Source organism: Callithrix jacchus, chromosome 7 (genome assembly GCF_049354715.1).
Source record: "Callithrix jacchus isolate 240 chromosome 7, calJac240_pri, whole genome shotgun sequence".
Taxonomy (NCBI): domain Eukaryota; kingdom Metazoa; phylum Chordata; class Mammalia; order Primates; family Cebidae; genus Callithrix; species Callithrix jacchus.
The window spans coordinates 39787162-39805321 of NC_133508.1; the positions used below are offsets into that span (position 1 = coordinate 39787162).

General features: G+C 52.6%; 1 protein-coding gene across 7 annotated transcripts in view; it reads right to left on the reverse strand.

Annotated features, from left to right (window-relative positions):
* Positions 1 to 18160, reverse strand: part of SLC35E2B (solute carrier family 35 member E2B) — a 38814-nt gene that overhangs the window by 6014 nt on the left and 14640 nt on the right. For 4 of the 7 annotated variants that reach the window (XM_009000255.5, XM_078330037.1, XM_035307361.3 and 1 more), the window contains 7 exons: positions 13874 to 14336; positions 13548 to 13683; positions 12969 to 13096; positions 9459 to 9579; positions 6305 to 6358; positions 5840 to 5912; positions 2451 to 2596 (listed from right to left, as the gene is read on the reverse strand). In XM_009000255.5, coding sequence (XP_008998503.2) covers positions 2451 to 2596; positions 5840 to 5912; positions 6305 to 6358; positions 9459 to 9579; positions 12969 to 13096; positions 13548 to 13683; positions 13874 to 14195 — 980 coding nt within the window. In that variant the 5' untranslated portion in view covers positions 14196 to 14336. Of the gene's footprint in view, positions 1 to 2450; positions 2597 to 5839; positions 5913 to 6304; positions 6359 to 9458; positions 9580 to 12968; positions 13097 to 13547; positions 13684 to 13873; positions 14337 to 15494; positions 15614 to 18160 lie in introns of those variants that run through there. The other 3 variants (XM_035307363.3, XM_035307364.3, XM_035307366.3) reach the window with 3 other exon arrangements.

The following is an 18160-nucleotide window of genomic DNA, read 5'->3' on the forward strand; positions in this document are numbered from 1 at the left end:
CAATAGGATATGAAGGGGCAGCTGCTGATACCAGCTGTGTGAATTTCTACACCTGCTGGTGACATAAGCTAATTCCTTTTTATTTGCTACCAAAAGGTCTCCAGCCTTATTATTTTTTTGAGATGGAGTCTCACTCTGTAGCCCAGGCTGGAGTGCAGTGGCATGATCTTGGCTCACTGCAACCTCCGCCTCATGTGTTCAAGCGATTTTCTCGCCTCAGCCTCCCAAGCAGCTGGGACTATAGGTGCCCGCCACCAAGCCCAGCTAATTTTTTTGTATTTTAGTGAAGACAGGGTTTCACCATGTTGCCCAGCGTGGTCTTAAACCCCTGAGTTCAGCCGATCTGCCCGCCTCAGCCTCCCAAAGTGCTGGGATTATAGGTGTGAGCCACTGCACCTGTACTCCCAGCTACTTGGAAGGCTTAGGCGGGAGAATCTCCTGAACCTGGAAGGTAGACGTTGCCAGTGAGACAAGATCACGCCATTGCACTCCAGCTCTGGGCGACAGAGCAAGACTCCATCTCAGTCCAGGCGCGGTGGCTCACGCCTGTAATCCCAGCACTTTGGGAGGCCGAAGCAGATGGATCACAAGGTCAAGAGATAGAGACCATCCTGCTCAACATGGTGAAACCCCGTCTCTACTAAAAATACAAAAAATTAGCTGGGCATGGTGGCGCGTGCCTGTAATCCCAGCTACTCAGGAGGCTGAGGCAGGAGAATTGCCTGAACCAGGAGGTGGAAGTTGCGGTGAGCCGAGATCGCCCCATTGCACTCCAGCCTGGTAACAAGAGCAAAACTCCGTCTCAAAAAAAAAAAAAAAAAAAAAAGACTCCATCTCAGGAAAAAATAGAAAATAAAACAATTAATTTTTAAAAATCACACCTTCAATCTGTCCAGTCAGAAGTGGAAAGAAGCCAAAGGCTCCATGCCCTCGAGTTTGTACAGCTGCACTCTGTGAAACGGGAGCCAGTGGCTATAGGCATCTATTCAAGCTCAAACTACAACCCTCAGCTAGAATTAAGAATTTGGTTCCTGTTACATTCTCCACATTTGAGGTGCACAGAAGCCGTATGCAGAGTGGCTTCTGTACTGGACAGCCCAGAAGAGACCATTCCATTCCTGCAGATAAGACTAGTGAACGCCATGCTATTCTAGACAGAAAAGTACTCCATTTCAAAAATCTTCAAATGCAACTACTTCTAGTGGGGATTTCCCTAAAAACCTGTTTCACACAGTTTACAGTTTACTTCACAGTTTACCATTTCTTTCTTTTTTTTCCTTTGAGATGGAGTCTCATTCCCATCATGCAGGCTGAAGTGCAGTGGTGTGATCTCTGCTCACTGCAACCTCTGCCTTCCAGGTTCAAGTGACTCTCTTGCCTCAGCCTCCCGAGTAGCTGGGGTTAGAGGAGCCCGCCACCACATCCGGCTAATTTTTGTATTTTTAGTAGAGACGGGGGTTTCACCACTTTGGCCAGGCTGGTCTCGAACTCCTGACCTCAAGCGATCCGCCTGTCTCGGCCTCCCAAAGTGTTGGTATTTCAGGCATGAGCCACTGGGCCCAGTCTATCATTTGCATTTCAAACAGGATGGGTATGAAAAGGCCTAGTAATTACAGCACACAGCCACAGTCATCCCTGCAGAAAATCACGTGTCCCTTATAAAAATACCTGGACACACTTGAGGGAATGTTCTCCCTTTCCAGGTTGGCCAGAGGACGTAGTTTTAAGGTCAAGAACTTCCCAGTGCCACGCCCCTCCCATCTCTCTCAGTCCGGAAGACTTAATGGTTTATGTTTGAATTTCGCTGGTGTGGGAAGAAACTAAGAGTCAGTCACTCCAGCGGAAGTTGTGAGAAACTCCTTTCATTGGCCTGGTGTCTTAGAGAAAGTGGGGGTTCCTCCAAGGTTACAAGTACCCTTCTTCCACACCCCTTTGGCCTCCATGTTTGGGTCCCCTTCCACCAACACTCCCTTCGTGGAAGCCATCTTTCCCTCTCCTGGATTTCTCCTTTGGAGTCTCCTTCCACACTCTCTCGTGAAAGGCTGCCTTCCCTCCTAGTCTCCATCTCTCTATTCCCTTCCACTCAGTGTGGAAGCTCTTTCGTCTCCTGATTCCATCTCTCTGGATTCTCTCAGCGTGAGAGCTTTCCTCCTCTGGTTTCCCCTCTGGGAACCCTTCCCACTCAGAGTGAGAGAGGCTTTTCTTTCTCTCACTCAGTGTGAGAGTTAGCTGTTTCTCTCTCTTTCTCCTTTTTCTCTCTCTGCTTTAAAATAAATCACTTTCCATATACACTTTTGAGTCTGGCATTTACTGCGCACTGCGCCATGGTCCCCTCTCATTCTTCAGAGGGCAGGAGACCAGGAATCTGGAGAAATGTCCTCTCAGGGGAGCTGAGGGCACCCTGAACCCCAGTATTACACCCCAACCTCCCGGCAAGTTCCTCGGCGCACCTGAACGTCACAGGGGAGATTTTCCCCATAAGGGCGTAGGCAGTGACACTCTGGAGGTGGAATAGGACTCCATCTGTCAGAAGCAGCAGCACGACATCCTGGTTGTAGCTGAAGCTCTTCCCACTCCTCCCAATCACCGGGACATCCTATGTGGAAAACAAAAGGACGCTCTACTGGGGTGCATTTTCCGTGTACTAATCATCCACCACGAACACCAGCGTCACTCCCTCGCGGTCACCGTGCAGAGCTGCCGGCACTGAGGGCAGCTCTGGAAATGCCTCCAGGGGACAACTGAACTTCCCGCTCACCCATTTTCATTTTTTTTCTGTTTTTATTTTTTGCACGATCAGTTTTCAACATGTGGATGTAAATGGCCAACAAGCACATGAAAGTGGCTGAACGTCACCGGTCACAGGAAAACGCAAACAGAAACCACAGTGCGGGGCTCACGCCTGCAATCACAGCACCGTGGGAGGCCAAGGTGGGCAAATGACAGAGGTCATGAGCTGGACCAACATGGTGGAACCCCGTCTCTACTAAAAATAACACAAGTTAGCTGGGGGTGGTGCGTGCACCTGTTGGTGCTAGTTGGGAGGCTGAGGCAGGAGAATCCCTTCAACTCAGGAGGCGGAGGTTGCAGTGAGCCGAGATCAAACCATTGCACACAGGCTTGGGCAACAAGAGTGAAATTCCGTCTCAAGAGAGAAAAAAAACCAAAAATCTACATATATATACTTTCATATCTTGTTAGCAGTTGCTCCTGATACCTTGAAATAATGTCTGCCCTCATCACTGCATCAAATTACCACAGATATTAGGCTTACTGCTAGACCTGGTTATTATTTCTACAAATTTTAATTGTTTAGAGACTGAGTTTCGCTCTTGTTATCCAGGCTGGAGTGCAATGGTGCGATCTCAGCTCACTGCAACCTCTGCCTTTCGGTTTCCAGCAAATCTCCTGCCTCAGCCTCCCAAGCACCTGGGATTACAGGTGCCCGCCACCACACCCGGCTACTTTTTGTATTTTTAATAGAGATGAGGTTTCTTCATGTTGGCCAGACTGGTCTCTAACTCCTGACCTCAGGTGATCTGGCTGCCTCGGCCTCCCAAAGTGCTGGGATTACAGGTGCCAGCACCACGCCCAGCCCTAGGTCTGGTTATTTCATGAGTTAATACAGAGGTACCTATTATTAAAAGTGATACTAAAAAACAGAATTGAAAGCAGGGTCTCAAAGGGATATTTGCATACCCATGTTGACTACAGAATTATTCAAATAGCCAAAGGCAGAAAGAACCCACAATGGATGGATGAAGAAAATAATGTGGTCTCACCCACACAATGGAGTATTTACTCAGCCTTAAAAAGGAAAGAAGGCTGAACACAGGGGCTCACACCTATAATCCCAGGAGTGAGCCACCGTTGAGAAGCCGAAGACAAAAGACTGCTTGCGCCCAGGAGTTTGAGACCAGCCTGGGCAATACAGTAAGACCCTGTTGATACAGAAAATGAAAAACTCTGGCTGGGCACTGTGGCTCACGCCTGTAATCCCAACACTCTGCAAGGCTGAGGTAGGCAGATCATGAAGTCAGTAGACTGAGACCATCCCGGCTAACATGGTAAAACTCCACCTCTACTAAAGTACAAAAACATTAGCTGGGCGTGGTGGCGGCACTTGTAATCCCAGCCACTCGGGAGGCTGAGGCAGGAGAATCGCTTGAACCCGTGAGGCGGAGGTTGCAGTGAGCTGAGATCGCACCACTTGCACTCCAGACTGGGTGACAGAGCGAGACTCTGTCTCAAAAAAAGAAATACGTAAACAAGATAAAAAGGAAGGAAACTCTGATACATGTTACAACATGCATAAACCTCGAAAACGCATGCTACATGAAACAAGCCAGACCCGGGACAGATCCGATTCTGCTTCTCTGATGTCCGTGGAGTCGTCAACCTCAGAGACAGAAGGTGGAATGGGGGTGCCGGGGCTGGGGGGTGGGAGTGGGGAATATTTAATGATAGTAATTCAGTTTGCAAAATGAAAAGAGTTCTAGAGATGGGGGGCAGTGATGGCCACACGCAGCATCAACACACTTCGCGTTACTCAGCTTACAGTGCAAAAGAGTTGGCAGCCAGGTGCGGAGGCTCACACCTGTTATCCCAGCACTTTGGGAGGCTGAGGTGGGCGGATCAAGAGGCCAGGAATTCGAGACCAGTCTGGCCAACACAGTAAAACCCATCTCTACTAAAAATACAAAAAATTAGCCGAGCATGGTGGTGTGCACCTGTATTCCCAGCTACTCTGAAGGCTGAGGCAGGAGAATTGCTTGAATCCAGGAGGCAGAGGTTGCAGTGAGCCGAGATCATGCCACTGCACTCCAGCCTGGGTGACAAAGTGAGACTCCGTCTCAAAAAAAAAAGTTAAAATGATCCATTATATGTTTCACTGCCATAAGAATATTTAAACATATAGAGTCCTTCAGTGAACCATTCCAATCCCAAGAACATACGCCAGAGAAATACCCTCATCTGCAAAAGGACAGAGGAAGCTCTTCATTTTGTGGCCAGCAGTGAAAAGGGAAATCAAGTCGATGTCTGTCCATAGGGAGGGGACAGCCGCAGCAGGGGCAGGGGTACACTCCACATGTACTCCTGCAGCCAGGGCCAGGTGCCCTGGTGTGGAGAAAAACAAGGTCTGCGAGACGCACACGCACACCTCGGCTAAAGCTCCATGCCGCGTGTGGACGGATGCGTGTTCAGATCGACAGATGAGCTGACTCGAGGTTCTGCTTTGCTGACGTCTGATCTGCTGGCCATTCAACAGTGGGCACAGGATGTTTCCAATCTAGAGAAGCCGGGTGCTGTGGCTCACACCTGGAATCTCAGCATCTTGGGAGGCCCAGGCGGGCGGATCACCTGAGGCCAAGAGTTTGAGACCAGCCTGGCCAACATGGCGAAACCCCGTGTCTACTAAAAACACAAAAAATTAGCCGGGCATGGTGGTGCATGCCTGTAATCCCAGCTACTTGGGAGATTAAGACAGGAGAATAGCTTGAGCCTGGGAGGTGGAGGCTGCAGTGAGCAGAGACTGCACCTTTGCACTCCAGCCTGGGAGACAAAAACAGACTCTATTTAAAAAAAAAACGTTTTTCTAAGAAAAAAAGAAATTAAGCTGACCTAAAAGTCATCTCAAGTTGAATCATGAAGAATCAAAACAAACAACACACAAAAACCTGGGCAGCTAACTCCCTGGGCAACTCAGCTAAGCAGGGCCCACCGCGGAGCTGGGCGCGACCACCCAGCACACAGCCTGGAAAGGGAATTCAGTCTATTCCTCAATCGCCAGATAAGGCAGCCGGGCGTGCAAGGACGGCAGCCTGTTTCTGAAACCCACCGTGAGGAAGACCCGGGCCGGGACGAGCATGGCCACCGCGGCGGCGCTGGTGTAGAACTGCAGCTCCGGGGCCCTGTGGGTGACAACACACTGTCCTGCCACGTCCAGACCACAGGCAACACAACACGCTGGGCCCCCACCACGTCTGGACTGGTGGCAAGAGAACATGCCCACTGCATCCGGAGAGGCCAAGTTCCCTCATAGCAAGACCACACCTGAGCAACCCAGCCCACGACACGTTCACTCTCTCCCAAGCTGACAAGGGCCACTGCAGCTTCCCAGAAACGAAAAGACAAACAAGCACCAGGCTGGCTGAGGGGCTGCAGGGAGCAGCTGTGAACCAGGTGGGTCCCTCCGGAGCTTAGAGCGGAAGGGAGTCAGGTCTGTGGGGGTCCTGACTCTTAAAGTGAGCAGGAAGTCCTCTTTGTCTATGACTTGGAGATTTCAGTGATGAGTAATACTTACGAGAACCTGTATTTGTCCCCGCTGAGAAGCTTTTTTGAAAAAACATTTTGCAAACTAGAATAAAGAAAAGAAGAGAGTAAGCATCAACACTAGCCCTTGGCACAGAGCATCGGGGGATGAGGTGTCTGCGTTCACACGAGCGGAGGGACAGCCTGACCTCAGTGGGCGGCTGCTGAACTGCTGAGCCAGCGCTTGGCCGGGGGTGTCCAGGCAGAGCACACAGGGTGGTATACCCCGTAGAGGCAGGTAAACCGAGGCATTCAGAGAGTAAGTGACTTGCCTGAGGCTACCCATCACTTAGCTGTCAGAGGACCCCAAAGGCCCTGCCTGCCAGCACTTCACTGAACCCTCTTTTGAATAAAGAGCTCCTGTAAATTAGCAGCTGCCACAGCCAGGCACTTGGGGATTCTCAAGGCATGTGCGTGGCTGAAAAAAAGATGAAGACCCCAGCAGAAAAATATGCAAAAGGCTCAAAATCAGGACACACAAACCACAGGGAAAACAGATGGCTGTGAAGACAAGACATCCAGGTACACGAGGGCCAGACCAGAGCCCAGATGGCAACACGCTGCCCTGTGGACTTGAAACGGAGGCGGGGTAAGCCTTTTCAGAGACATTGTAATTAATTAGCTTATTCATGTTAGAGGTGGGGTCTTGCTCTGTTCCCCAGGCTGGAGTGCGCAAGTGTGATGACTGCTCATGCAGCCTCCTCCTCCTGGGCTCAACTGATCCTCCCACCTCAACCTCCCAAGTAGCTGGGACTACAGGTACGTGCCAACGTGCCCAGCTAATTTTTCAAGTGGAAAAGCTTACTTTTTAAATTTATTTTTATTTTTTAATAAAATAATAGTCTGGGCGCGATGGCTCACGCCTGTAATCCCAGCACTTTGGGAGGCCGAGGTGGGCGGATCACGAGGTCAAGAGATCAAGACCATCCTGGCCAACATGGTGAAACCCTATCTCCACTAAAAATACAAAAATTAGCCCAGCGTGGTGGCACACACTTGTGGTCCCAGCTACTTGGGAGGCTGAGGTAAAAGAATCACATGAACCTAGGAGGTAGAGGTTGCAGTGAGCCGAGATTGTGTCACTGCATTCCAGCCTGGTGACAGAGCAAGACTCTATCTCAAAAAATAATAATAATAAAATAAGAGGGCTGGGTAAGGTGGCTCATGCCTGTAATCCCAGGACTTTGGAGGCTGAGGCAGGTGGATCACCTGAGGTCAGGAGTTCAAGACCAGCCTGGCCAACATAGTGAAACCCTGTCTCTACTAAAAATACAAAAATTAGCTGGGCTTCATGGCAGGCATTAGCTAGGCATGGTAGCACATGCCTTTACTCTCAGCTACTTGGGAGACTGAGGCAGGATAATCGCTTGAGCCTGGTAGGCAGAGGCTGCAATGAGCAGAGATCATGCCACTGCATTCCATCCTGGGCTACAGAATGACACACAGTCTCAAAAAAAAAAAAAAAAATAATAATAATACTAGAGACAGGATCTTGCTGTGTTGTCCAGGCTGGTCTCAAACTCCTGACCTCAGGTGATCTGCCCTCCTTGGCCTCCCACACTGCTGGGATTATGGGCATGAACCACCGTGCTGGCCTCCAGTAGAAAAACAGTTGAGGGCAAGGTCAGTGGGGCACTGCTGTGGGCAGGACCGTAAATCAGGCCCCATTCCACAATCTGACAAGAGAGCAAGGGCCTTTTAGCAAAGTTCAAGGGCTCTGTTGCGTGGCCTTCTTGGAATCTGCCCTACAGGATACTCACGCATTTACACAGATTCTGGAAAAAGATGTTCCCTGGAGATTTACCTATCAATACAAAGAGCCAGAGGCAGTTTGGTAACAGGAGAATCGTGAGGTCATGGCACACGTGCGCGAAGCCGTCACAGAAACCAGGCTTGCGGAGAGTGAAGGACACGAGGCACACGGAATGGCACAGATGGGACGGGGACAGAACCCATGCCGTGCTCCCAAGAACCACCCACACAGAGGGGAAACACTGGAGGGAAAGGCATTGAGATGTTAAAAATGAAATGATTTTTTATGATTTTTACTTTTTTTTTTGGAGATGGAGTCTCGCTCTGTTGCCCCAGCTGGAGTGCAGTGGCGCGATCTCGGCTCACTGCAACTCCACCTCCCAGGTTCAGGCAATTCTCCTCCCCAACCTCTCAAGTAGCTGGGACTACAGGTGCCCACCACAATGCCCAACTTTTAGTAGAGATGGAGTTTCACCATGTTGACCAGACTGGTCTCGAACTCCTGACCTCAGGTGATCCGCCTGCCTCAGCCTCCCAAAGTGCTGAGAGTATAGGTGTGAGCAACGACGCCCAGCAAATTATTATTTTTACTTAGCTACGTTATTCAAAATCTCCCCAAGAACTTGCTTTGCTTATTAGTAATAATAATGATAAACTCTCAGACACTGTTGGTGGGGTATTTCTTTTCTCAAAAGCAGGAGAAGCCCGGGAGGAGGAGAAGCCCGGGAGCAGGAGAAACCCAGGAGCAGTCGGTCATTCTTAAAGGGCAGGTTTTGCCAGGGCTGCAGTGTGGCTATTAACAGCATTGCAGAGACTCAGATGCTCAATTCTGAATGAATCTGAATAGCCCCCAAAGTGCGCATCCAGTCCTCTTCTCTGCTGTGTGACCAGGACGCAAGTAACACGGCCCTCTCCGCTGGGACCCTGCCACGCGCCATCCTCACCATGGGAGTCAGCCTCTCATCCTATCATGACACCAGGACTCAGACGGCCACCAAGGAAGCAGACGATCCGCCTGACCTGGAGGCCACACAGCTCCCAAATGGGGAGCACTTGCCACAGGGATCATGCTTGCTCTGGCCGTAAGCGGCTACGTGAAGACACAGGCAGCCACACCAAGCGAGACACAGTGCTGAGTGCACGCCGGCCTTTCAGCGTTTATCAGCTGTGTCTCCATGGTTGGCATTTTAAGTATCAAGGCCGTGCATCCTGAAATTTTGGCTTGTTTCTCAGAAAAAATTACCTTACAAGGACTGTAGGAAAAGGCAGAATTGAATGGACCAGCTTTGACTGACAGGAGAAATTCTCAGCTCATCTGCATTTACACATCTGCACACCACAGTGCACGCAAGCGAACTGGCTCTCACCCCCCTCGCCCACACTCTGTGACTCACCAGTCCACGATGTTGGTGGACAGTGCGGCCGAGAACCCTAGGACGTTGAAGCTGATCTCAGTGGCCGTGCAAAGCGCTAGCCCGCCCATGACCGGGATGAGGGACAGGTTGACCAGCAGCCCTGGAGAGAGGACATCACCCGTGAGCGGCGGAAGCTCCCTCCTAAGAGCCAGGCTGTTCCCTTCCCCTCTTAGGAAAGGAACAGATGCTCCATTCAAAAACAATACTTGTTGGTGGGGCGTAGTGGCTCACACCTGTAATCCAAGCACTTTGGAGGCCAAGGTGGGTGGATCACCTGAGGTCAGGAGTTCAAGACCAGCCTGACCAACATGGTGAAACCCCATCTTTAAAAAAAAAAACAACAACAACAACAACCAAAAACAGTACTTGTCAGGTTCTTCACACTGGAAGATAAAGCAGATGGAAGTCCATGTCCCCCGCAAAAGTGGTGCCTTCACGCTGCACGAGACCGTCTAGGAGAGGCTGGGCCCCAGTCACGGGTGGACAAACCACGGAATCCTTCCCGGTTCTGTGAATGCTCGTGTGTGAAGGAGACTTATATGTCCCCATGGGCAGTGCACAAGAAAGGGGGGCTGGGGGTGAAACCCAAAGCCTCCACATGCACCCACGATGAGCTTATTCCTGTTTCCTTCCGAAATGGAACAGAACACTTTTACGTGAAGGATTTTTAAAAAAATCCATGAAACATGGCTCACACGTGTGGAGGCTTAGGCAGGAGGATCACTTAAGCCCAGGGGTTGAAGAACAGGGCTAAGCAACACAGTGAGGCCCCACCTCTACAAACAATACAGAAATTAGCTGGTGTGGTGGCACATGGCCTGTGCTCCCAGCTCCCAGGGAGGCTGAGGTGGGAGAATCACCTGCGTGGGGGAGGTCAAGGCTGCAGTGAGCTGTGATCACACCACTGCACTCCAGCCTGGGTGACCGAGCAAGACCTTGCCTCAAAAGAAACAGAAACCTCTGAGACAAGTGAAGGCGGGAAGCCCACAGATGTGGCCTGGCCAAGACCCTGGCGTAGCGGAGGGACCTGGGCCCATGTGGACGGCTCCAGCCCCAGGAACGTCCTCTCGTTTGCCATCACCTGGTCTCATCCTCTGCCAGAAACTCTGGTCGAATCACGGAAAACGCTTATGACAATCAGAGAGAACTTGCAACTGTGAATGCCGTTTCACCCTTCAGGGAGGACTCGGTTCTGCTGCAGATGTGCAGCTGGGGTGTCAGAGACGCCTCCCTCCGGCACCAGATTCCCATCCCCACCAAAGGTCTGGAGTCTGGGGGTCCCCTTGGTGCACGCCCATTCCAGCTGGTGCCCCTCTAGCTCCAGGAGACTGCTCTGCTCAGAAACAATCAGCGAATGCACTGGGGACAGGGGAGGGTGGTGCTCAATACGGGTCACCTCCCAGGGCTACCTGAGGCTCTGGAAGCTGTGTGCCTCAGGTCCCGGCACCTCCATTGCTCTCTAATGCATCCCCTGAGGATTTCGTTTTGCTAAATGATATCAAGATTTTCTCACTGTTGTCAGCAAGAGTTGGTTTTCTAACATCTCATCCACCATGGTTGGAGGTTGAATTGACAAGTTAAAGTTGCTGGAAATAAACAGCTCCTTTCTGCCTGGCTCGAAGGGCAGTAAGGTTCCTCTGTGTCATTCTGTACATGATTTTTAGGATTGCTTTTTAAAGCCAGGCACGGTGGCTCACGCCTGTAATCCCAGCACTTTAGGAGGCAGAGGCAGGTGGATCACCTGAGGTCAGGAGTTTGAGACCAGCCCGGCCAACATGGTGAAACTCCATCTCTAGTAAAAAATACAAAAATTAGCCAGGTGTGGTGGTGGGCACCTATAATCCCAGCTACTGATGAGGCTGAGGTAGGAGAATCGCTTGAACCCGGGAGGTGGAGGCTGCAGTGAGCTGAGATCGTGCCACTGCACTCCAGCCTGGGCCACAGAGCGAGACTCCATTTCTTTTTTCTTCCCATATCCCATGCTTAAATAAAGACTCCATCTCAAAAAAACGAAAGCTATCATAATCTCTGTTCTTGTTCCGCCACTGAAATCATTCCAGAAAATCCAAGTCTGGCTAGTACTTGAATTGGAGGAAAAGGTCACTGGGAAGCATGTTTGTGTCTTCATTGCTTTGAGGAGGAGTCTGCCTTAGCCAACTCAAAAAAGCTGTACAAAAAATAAGCAAAAGCTTGCCAGGAGCTGTGCTCTGAGAGCCACGCACAATGCAATTCACGAGGACTTGGGTCTTCCCAAGTGAAACTGGGGGCAGGAGAACCCATGAAATGGACAGCAGCCCCCACAAAGGTCCGTCTGGACAAAGCCCAGCAGAGCAGCCTGGAACTCATGTGAGGTTGGAACCTTGTCTGGCATCGATAAGAAGCTTACAGGCAACACTGGTAATTCTGAATTCTCAAAGTTTCAATTGTTAAAAAAAAAAAAAAAAAAAAGACTAAAGTATATTCACAGTAAAAAAAAAAAAAAATCACACAAACACACACAATACAAAAATTAGCTGGGCGTGGTGGCGCACGCCTGATGTCCCAGCTACCCCAACAGGCTGAGACGGGAGGATCGTGGGAGCCAGGGAGGCAGAGGCTGCAGTGAGTCATGATCTCACCACCGCACGCCAGCTTGGGCAACACAGCGAGACGCTGTCTCAAAAAAACAAACCAAAAAACAAAGATGGAGTTGATTTTTGGCCTTTTATTATAATCACCTAAACTGTGTGGTTCTCAAGCATACGTGGGACCAGCCCCACCTGCCTCAGACCCTCGGCTGTCCTCCTGCCCCCGAAGGTAGACACCTGCCTTGGCCTTAAGATCTTGTTTTCTTAAACAAGCGAACATTTGTGCGCACCTACCCCCCACCCCTCCGTGCAAGACGCTTGACTCTGTGGGTGCCTCTGCCCCTGGTTTATTTCATGCACTACACTGCGTATGCAGCACGCGGATGCTGGAAATCGCTTGCGAGAGAGGAGGGACAAGGTGGGGGAGGCAGGAGCCTAGGTTGTAGCCAAGTCAAGGGCTGGGCCCAGGAGAGGCCATGGGGTGCTGGCACAGGTGGGCCCACAGACCAGGAGCCATAGCCATCTGCGCAGCACCAGCCAAAGGCAGCCTCCGCTCATCCTCCTCAGGCCAGTGCCTGGCACCTTCACTGATCTTGCTTGCCATGAATCTGCCCAGTCCCCACCTGTCTCCCCACCCAGTTAGGGTCACAAGGCACAACCCTGCCCTAACCTCCGAATGCCTGCATGAGAGCACCTTGTGGGTGGCAGGTTCCATGACACCCCCAAGCATGGGACCGGGTGGAAAATGTTTCAGGAGAGAAATGAAGGCACTGCCAGTGTAAGCACCGCTCCAAGTGGCCTCCTGCCCAGAGCCCCATGGGAGACGGCAAAGAAGGGCACTTCGGATGGAGGCCCTGGATGGCAAGGCACAGGTGCAGGCAGGCGGTGGGGTGCAGGTGGGGGTGGGGCCCGGGGCCCTCACCTGTATACTCCCCCAGAATCATCCGAGACATGATCACTGTGAAGATGGGGGCCGAGCTCTTCACCGTCTCAGCAAACGAAACCGCCACATTTTTCAGGCTGACCAAGCCCAAAACCACAGTTGCAAACCTAAAAATAAGGAAAAAGCACCATTAGATTAGAGCAAGTCCGTCTACTTACAACCGCAGGCTCTCCGAAGGGCCTGCTCGGCCGGTGGGTACCTTCAGCCCCCACCCCGCCCACCTCGTCACCAATGTGGTCCTTGGACCCACTTCTGCCTTGCATTAGGTCGACCCCCTAGGAAATGGCACTGCGCCTGGTGTGAAGTGACTTCCACCACCCCTTATAAACACCCCAGAGAGGAGGAGGAGCCCTGCCCTGAGGCCAGCCTGGAAAGAAGCTGACAAACACACGTGGCAGTGAGATCCACGAAGCCACACTCATCTGGTATCTCGACAGCCTGACACTTTTACAAAGTCCGCACTGAAAACTCAGCGGCCCGCAGCATTCCCCACTCTAGGAACTGGAGAGGGATTTTACACTGAAAGAGACAGTCAACCACAAACAAGCCATGCTCTACCTCATCAGACCCACAAACAGCATGGTCATGAGGAAGTTGGGTGGGTAAGAAAGCCGCGCCTTGTGCTGATGTAAACAGCAAGGAACGAGGGTCTTCACACACCCGATGACTGTGGTGGACAGCATCTGCACCGTGCCTGCAGAAGGGAGGTGGTCAGAGCTGAGGGGGAATCAGCCCTCCCAGTGCAGGCACATTCCCCATCTACGGGCTCACCTGGGAGAGGCTGGGGTCCCATCCCAACAGGGCTACCCCGCCCCCACCCCGCCCTCCCATGTGGCTGCTGGCCACTCCCCCAGCTGCCCCCGCTCCCTCGGGCCACCACATACCGAGCATGCTGGGTTCACCTCCCAGCAGAGACAGGATGTACTTGTTGAGGAAGAGCGTGCAGAAGCTGAAGAAGAACCACAGCGTGAGGTAGAGCAGCGCCCGCGAGCTCCACACGCCCAGGTCAGACTCGATGACTGTGGTCTCCGTGATGGTGACGGTCAGTACATTCTCATCTGCGCCCCCGTCACTCTTGGCAAAAACGATCTTCTCACTTCGGTGACCAAAAAGAGATCCCCAGCTGAGAGGCCACCTGCCCTTCGGCTTCTCCTCGGAGCCAGGAACAAGCTCTCCCAGTGCTAGGGTCTTCACTGAGGGCGACATGCTGGAACCACCGGCACAAAGGATGACTCTGCCTCCGAGCTGGGCCGCATGGGCCACCGAGACCGCCCAGGGACTCCGGGTGGCAGGAACGAGGCCACCAGGGCCTCTCCCCAGCAAAGCACAGAAGCAGATGCTACAACGCTAAGAAAAGGAAACACATTACCTGTTTTGATCATTTAATGTCCTCAAAGGACATTTTAACCACCAACTGAAAATCACTTAAAAAATGCAATTGTTCAGTTGGGCATGGTGGCTCACGCCTGTAATCCCAGCACTTTGGGAGGCGAGGTGGGCGGATCACGAGGTCAAGAGATCGAGACCATTCTGGCCAACATGGTGAATCCCCGTCTCTACTAAAAATACAAAAATTAGCCAGGCATGGTGGCATGCGCCTGTGGTCCCAGATACTCGGCAGGCTGAGGCAAAAGAATCACTTGAACCAAAGGAGGCGGAGGCTGCGGTGAGCTGAGATTTCGCCATTGCACTCCAGTCTGGTGACAGAGCAAGACTCCGTCTCAAAAAAAAAAAAACTGCAATCATTCACTGCCCAGAGATTTTTAGCAATGGAGTCCTGTATTCTCTTCGTGCTGGCGGATCCTTGCTCTTGGGAGACAGTCTCCTGGCATAGTTGACCGTCTTCCTGGCAGACCTGGGGCTGGAGGCCCTTCAAGCCCTGGCTGGCAGCTGCCTTTGTGAGGGGTGCTGTGGCTGCCTCTGCCGTGTGCCCCAGGACTAATTCTGTGCTACTTTCTAGACAGACCCTGTGGCATAAAACCACACTCACACCTGCCTCACGTTCAGGTGACTGCGGCTTCTCAAGCGAGACACCCCCCTTCCTTTCCCACGAGCTCCAGCCAGGTCAGAACAGACGCTTCCTCCTGAGCACCAGAGGGCATCTTCCTTCCAGCTCAGGGTCTGCGCAGGCGCCACCTCCCTCAGGTCTCAACACAGCGCTCAGGCAGCCCATTTCCTGCTTCTCACACCTGGGTTTCTCTTCCTACTTTGGGGGGGCGGCTGTGCCTCTGAAAGGTCGCCCACAGAGTCTTCCAACCTCGCTTCCAGCATGTGTGGTGTGGGCCGTGCTGCCCAACCCGGGACCCTTCCTCCTCTCGCTTCTTTCTCCCCCAGGAAGCTGGGGTTCCCACCTCACCCATAATCTCCTTCTACGTTTACATAATTGTATGTGTGCTACACCAGATATATTCTGTTTACACTGAGGGCCGCACGCCGCCCCCTCCCTGGCCGAGACCTCTCCCGGGCCCTCACGCTGGCCTTTGTGCCAGCTCCTGGTTCACTTACCCAGCAGTGCTCAGAGGTGCCTGAATCTCGGCCTCCCCACACCTGGGAACTGGTGCTCCCCAGTGGTAGCAACACCAGGGCTCCTGCGGCTGTCCGCTCTCGTTCCCTCCCCCTACTCTGTGTCTATGTACCCAGGGTTCCTTGTCTGCCAATCACACCACCCGCTCAGTGCCACCTGGACGCTCCCAAGCACCCTGACCCCTCGGTGCACCAGGATAGCTGCCTCCAGGGCACGACAGACATCAGTGGGGAGGCTGGCCCCTCCTCCAGTTCCCATAGTAACAAAGGGCTCCTCCACTCCTCTGGCCACTGACGGTACCAGATCTCCACAAAGACACCATCTCCTTTCTCCTTTTCAGCAGCACACGCCCACTGCTTAGCATGGGGTGACAAGGAGCTGGGAGCAAAGCCTCCATGAGCTGCAGCCTCCCTGGAGCTAGGACAGGACAGGCCCTAAGCCAGGGAGGTAGGAGACTTTATGCCCATTTCCCGAGGGGCCCTGGCTGGGGGTGGAGCAGCCACCTGGCTTAGGTGAAAATCTAAGAACAAAGGGCGCTGCAGGGTGGCAGAACAAAAGGCTGGAACACCGGGGCCTCAGGCCGCCCTGCCCGAGCCAATCCCTGTGGAGGCCAGGGTGCAGGTCTTGATCTCACACCCCACCTCACTAGACTCCCTCGCCCTCTCCCTTCCACCCTGAAGGCTGCTGCTGCACCAGGGCCTCCCTGGCTGGGGACACTGCTATAGCACCTGCTACATAGACTCTGCGGTCACCAGCAAATTCACTCATGTGGCAAGGAGCTGACGCTCAAGAAACCACCCCCAGGATCAATGACCAGCAACCAGCAGCACGCGGGCTCGGGCGTGGGCAGACGGGGCCACTCATCTCCCACCAACGTGGAGGTGGACCTTGAGTTCAAGCACAAGCGTCTCCCAGCTCACACGTGGCCGGCCAAGCATGGCTCTCTGCCAGAATAGTCTGTCTACTTAAGTTTCCATCTGAGAAACTCACAGCATCCCAGGCAAAACTGCTCCCCACAGTGCGGCCCCAGTCCCCTTCTCCGCCCACCCTGTGCTCCCACCAAGAAGCCCATGCTCACAGCATTCCAGGCAAAACTGTTCCCCGCAGTAGGGCCCAGTCCCCTTCTCTGCTAACGCTGTGCTCCCACTAAGCCCATGGGCCCCACACAAGCAGTCCAGTCCCCACCCTAATGTTTGCTAACTATCAGTGGAGAGACAAAAACACAGAAATCGCACTTTACCAATGCTGCTGTTCTCTGTGCATCAAGAACTTGAGGGTCTGGCCAGGTGCAGTGGCTCACGCCTGGAATCCCAGCACTTTGGGAGGCCGAGGTGGGCACAACACAAGGTCAGGAGTTCAAGACCAGCCTGGCCAACATGGTGAAACACCATCTCTACTAAAGATACAAAAAAAGTTAGCCAGGCGTGGTGGCGTGCACCTGTAATCCCAGGTACTCGGGAGGCTAAGGCAGGAGAATCACTTGAACCAGGGAGGCAGAGGTTGCAGTGAGCTGATATTGTGCCACTGCACTCCAGCCTGGGAGAAGCAACCAGACTCTGTCTCAAAAAAAAAAAAAAAAAAACTTAAAAGTCCGGCGTGGTGGCTGATGCCTGTAATCTCAGCACTTTGGGAGGCCAAGGCAAGAGGATCACCTGAGGTCAGGAGTTTGAGATCAGACTCACTAACACGGAGAAGCCCTGTCTCTACTAAAAATACAGAATTAGCCAGGCGTGGTGGTGTATGCCTATAATCCCAGCTACTCGGGAGGCTGAGGCAGGAGAATCACTTAAACCTGGGGGTGGAGGCCGCAGTCAACCGAGAAAACATCACTGCATTCCAGCCTGGACAACAGCAAAACTCTGTCTCAAAAAAAAAAGAAAAGAAAAAAAAATTTAAAAAGTAGGTGGGCATGGTGGCACATGTCTGTAGTCCTAATTACTTAGGAGGCTGGCGTGGGAGGACCGTTTGAGCAAGGGAGGCCAAGGCTGCAGTGAGCCCTGTTTGTGCCACCGAACTCTGTTTGGGCAACAGAGCAAGACCCTGCCTAAAAAAAATTTTTTAAAGTAAAAAAAATAAATAAAAAGAGCTAAACAGGAAACCGATTGCAAACAAAGGCCCCTCCGTGCTGGTACACCAGGATGTAGGTTCTCTGTTGGGTCACTGCCCAGTACCCCGCAGGACAGATGGACCCATTCTGCCAAGGAGCACATGGGTTGGGCTACTAGGAGCACCCTTGTCCGTGTCTACGTGCAGAGGTGGAACTGCCCAGTCCTGGGACGCGTGTGCTGAGCCCCGGCCGTCACACTGACCCGGGGCCCCAGGACCCTGCCTCAACTTGACTCAGTCTGGGTGACTATCTGGTCCCTGCTGTTGTGCCCACATGGTCCTGGGCCTCCATTCCATTCCCTCCCCTCCTCTCCCCTCCCCTCCCACATGACTTTACTACCATGAACGGTCCTCGCCTGCAGCATCCCTGCCCCCACGCTCCAGGGCTGCAGGAGGAGGCGATATCTCCTCTTCTTCCCACAGAAGCACCTGCGCCTGCACCAACAACTGTGGTTCCTGATGCTAGCTGCTTATTCTTTTTTTATTTCTTGAGAAGGAGCCTCACTGTCGCCCAGGCTGGAGTGCAGTGACGTGATCGCGG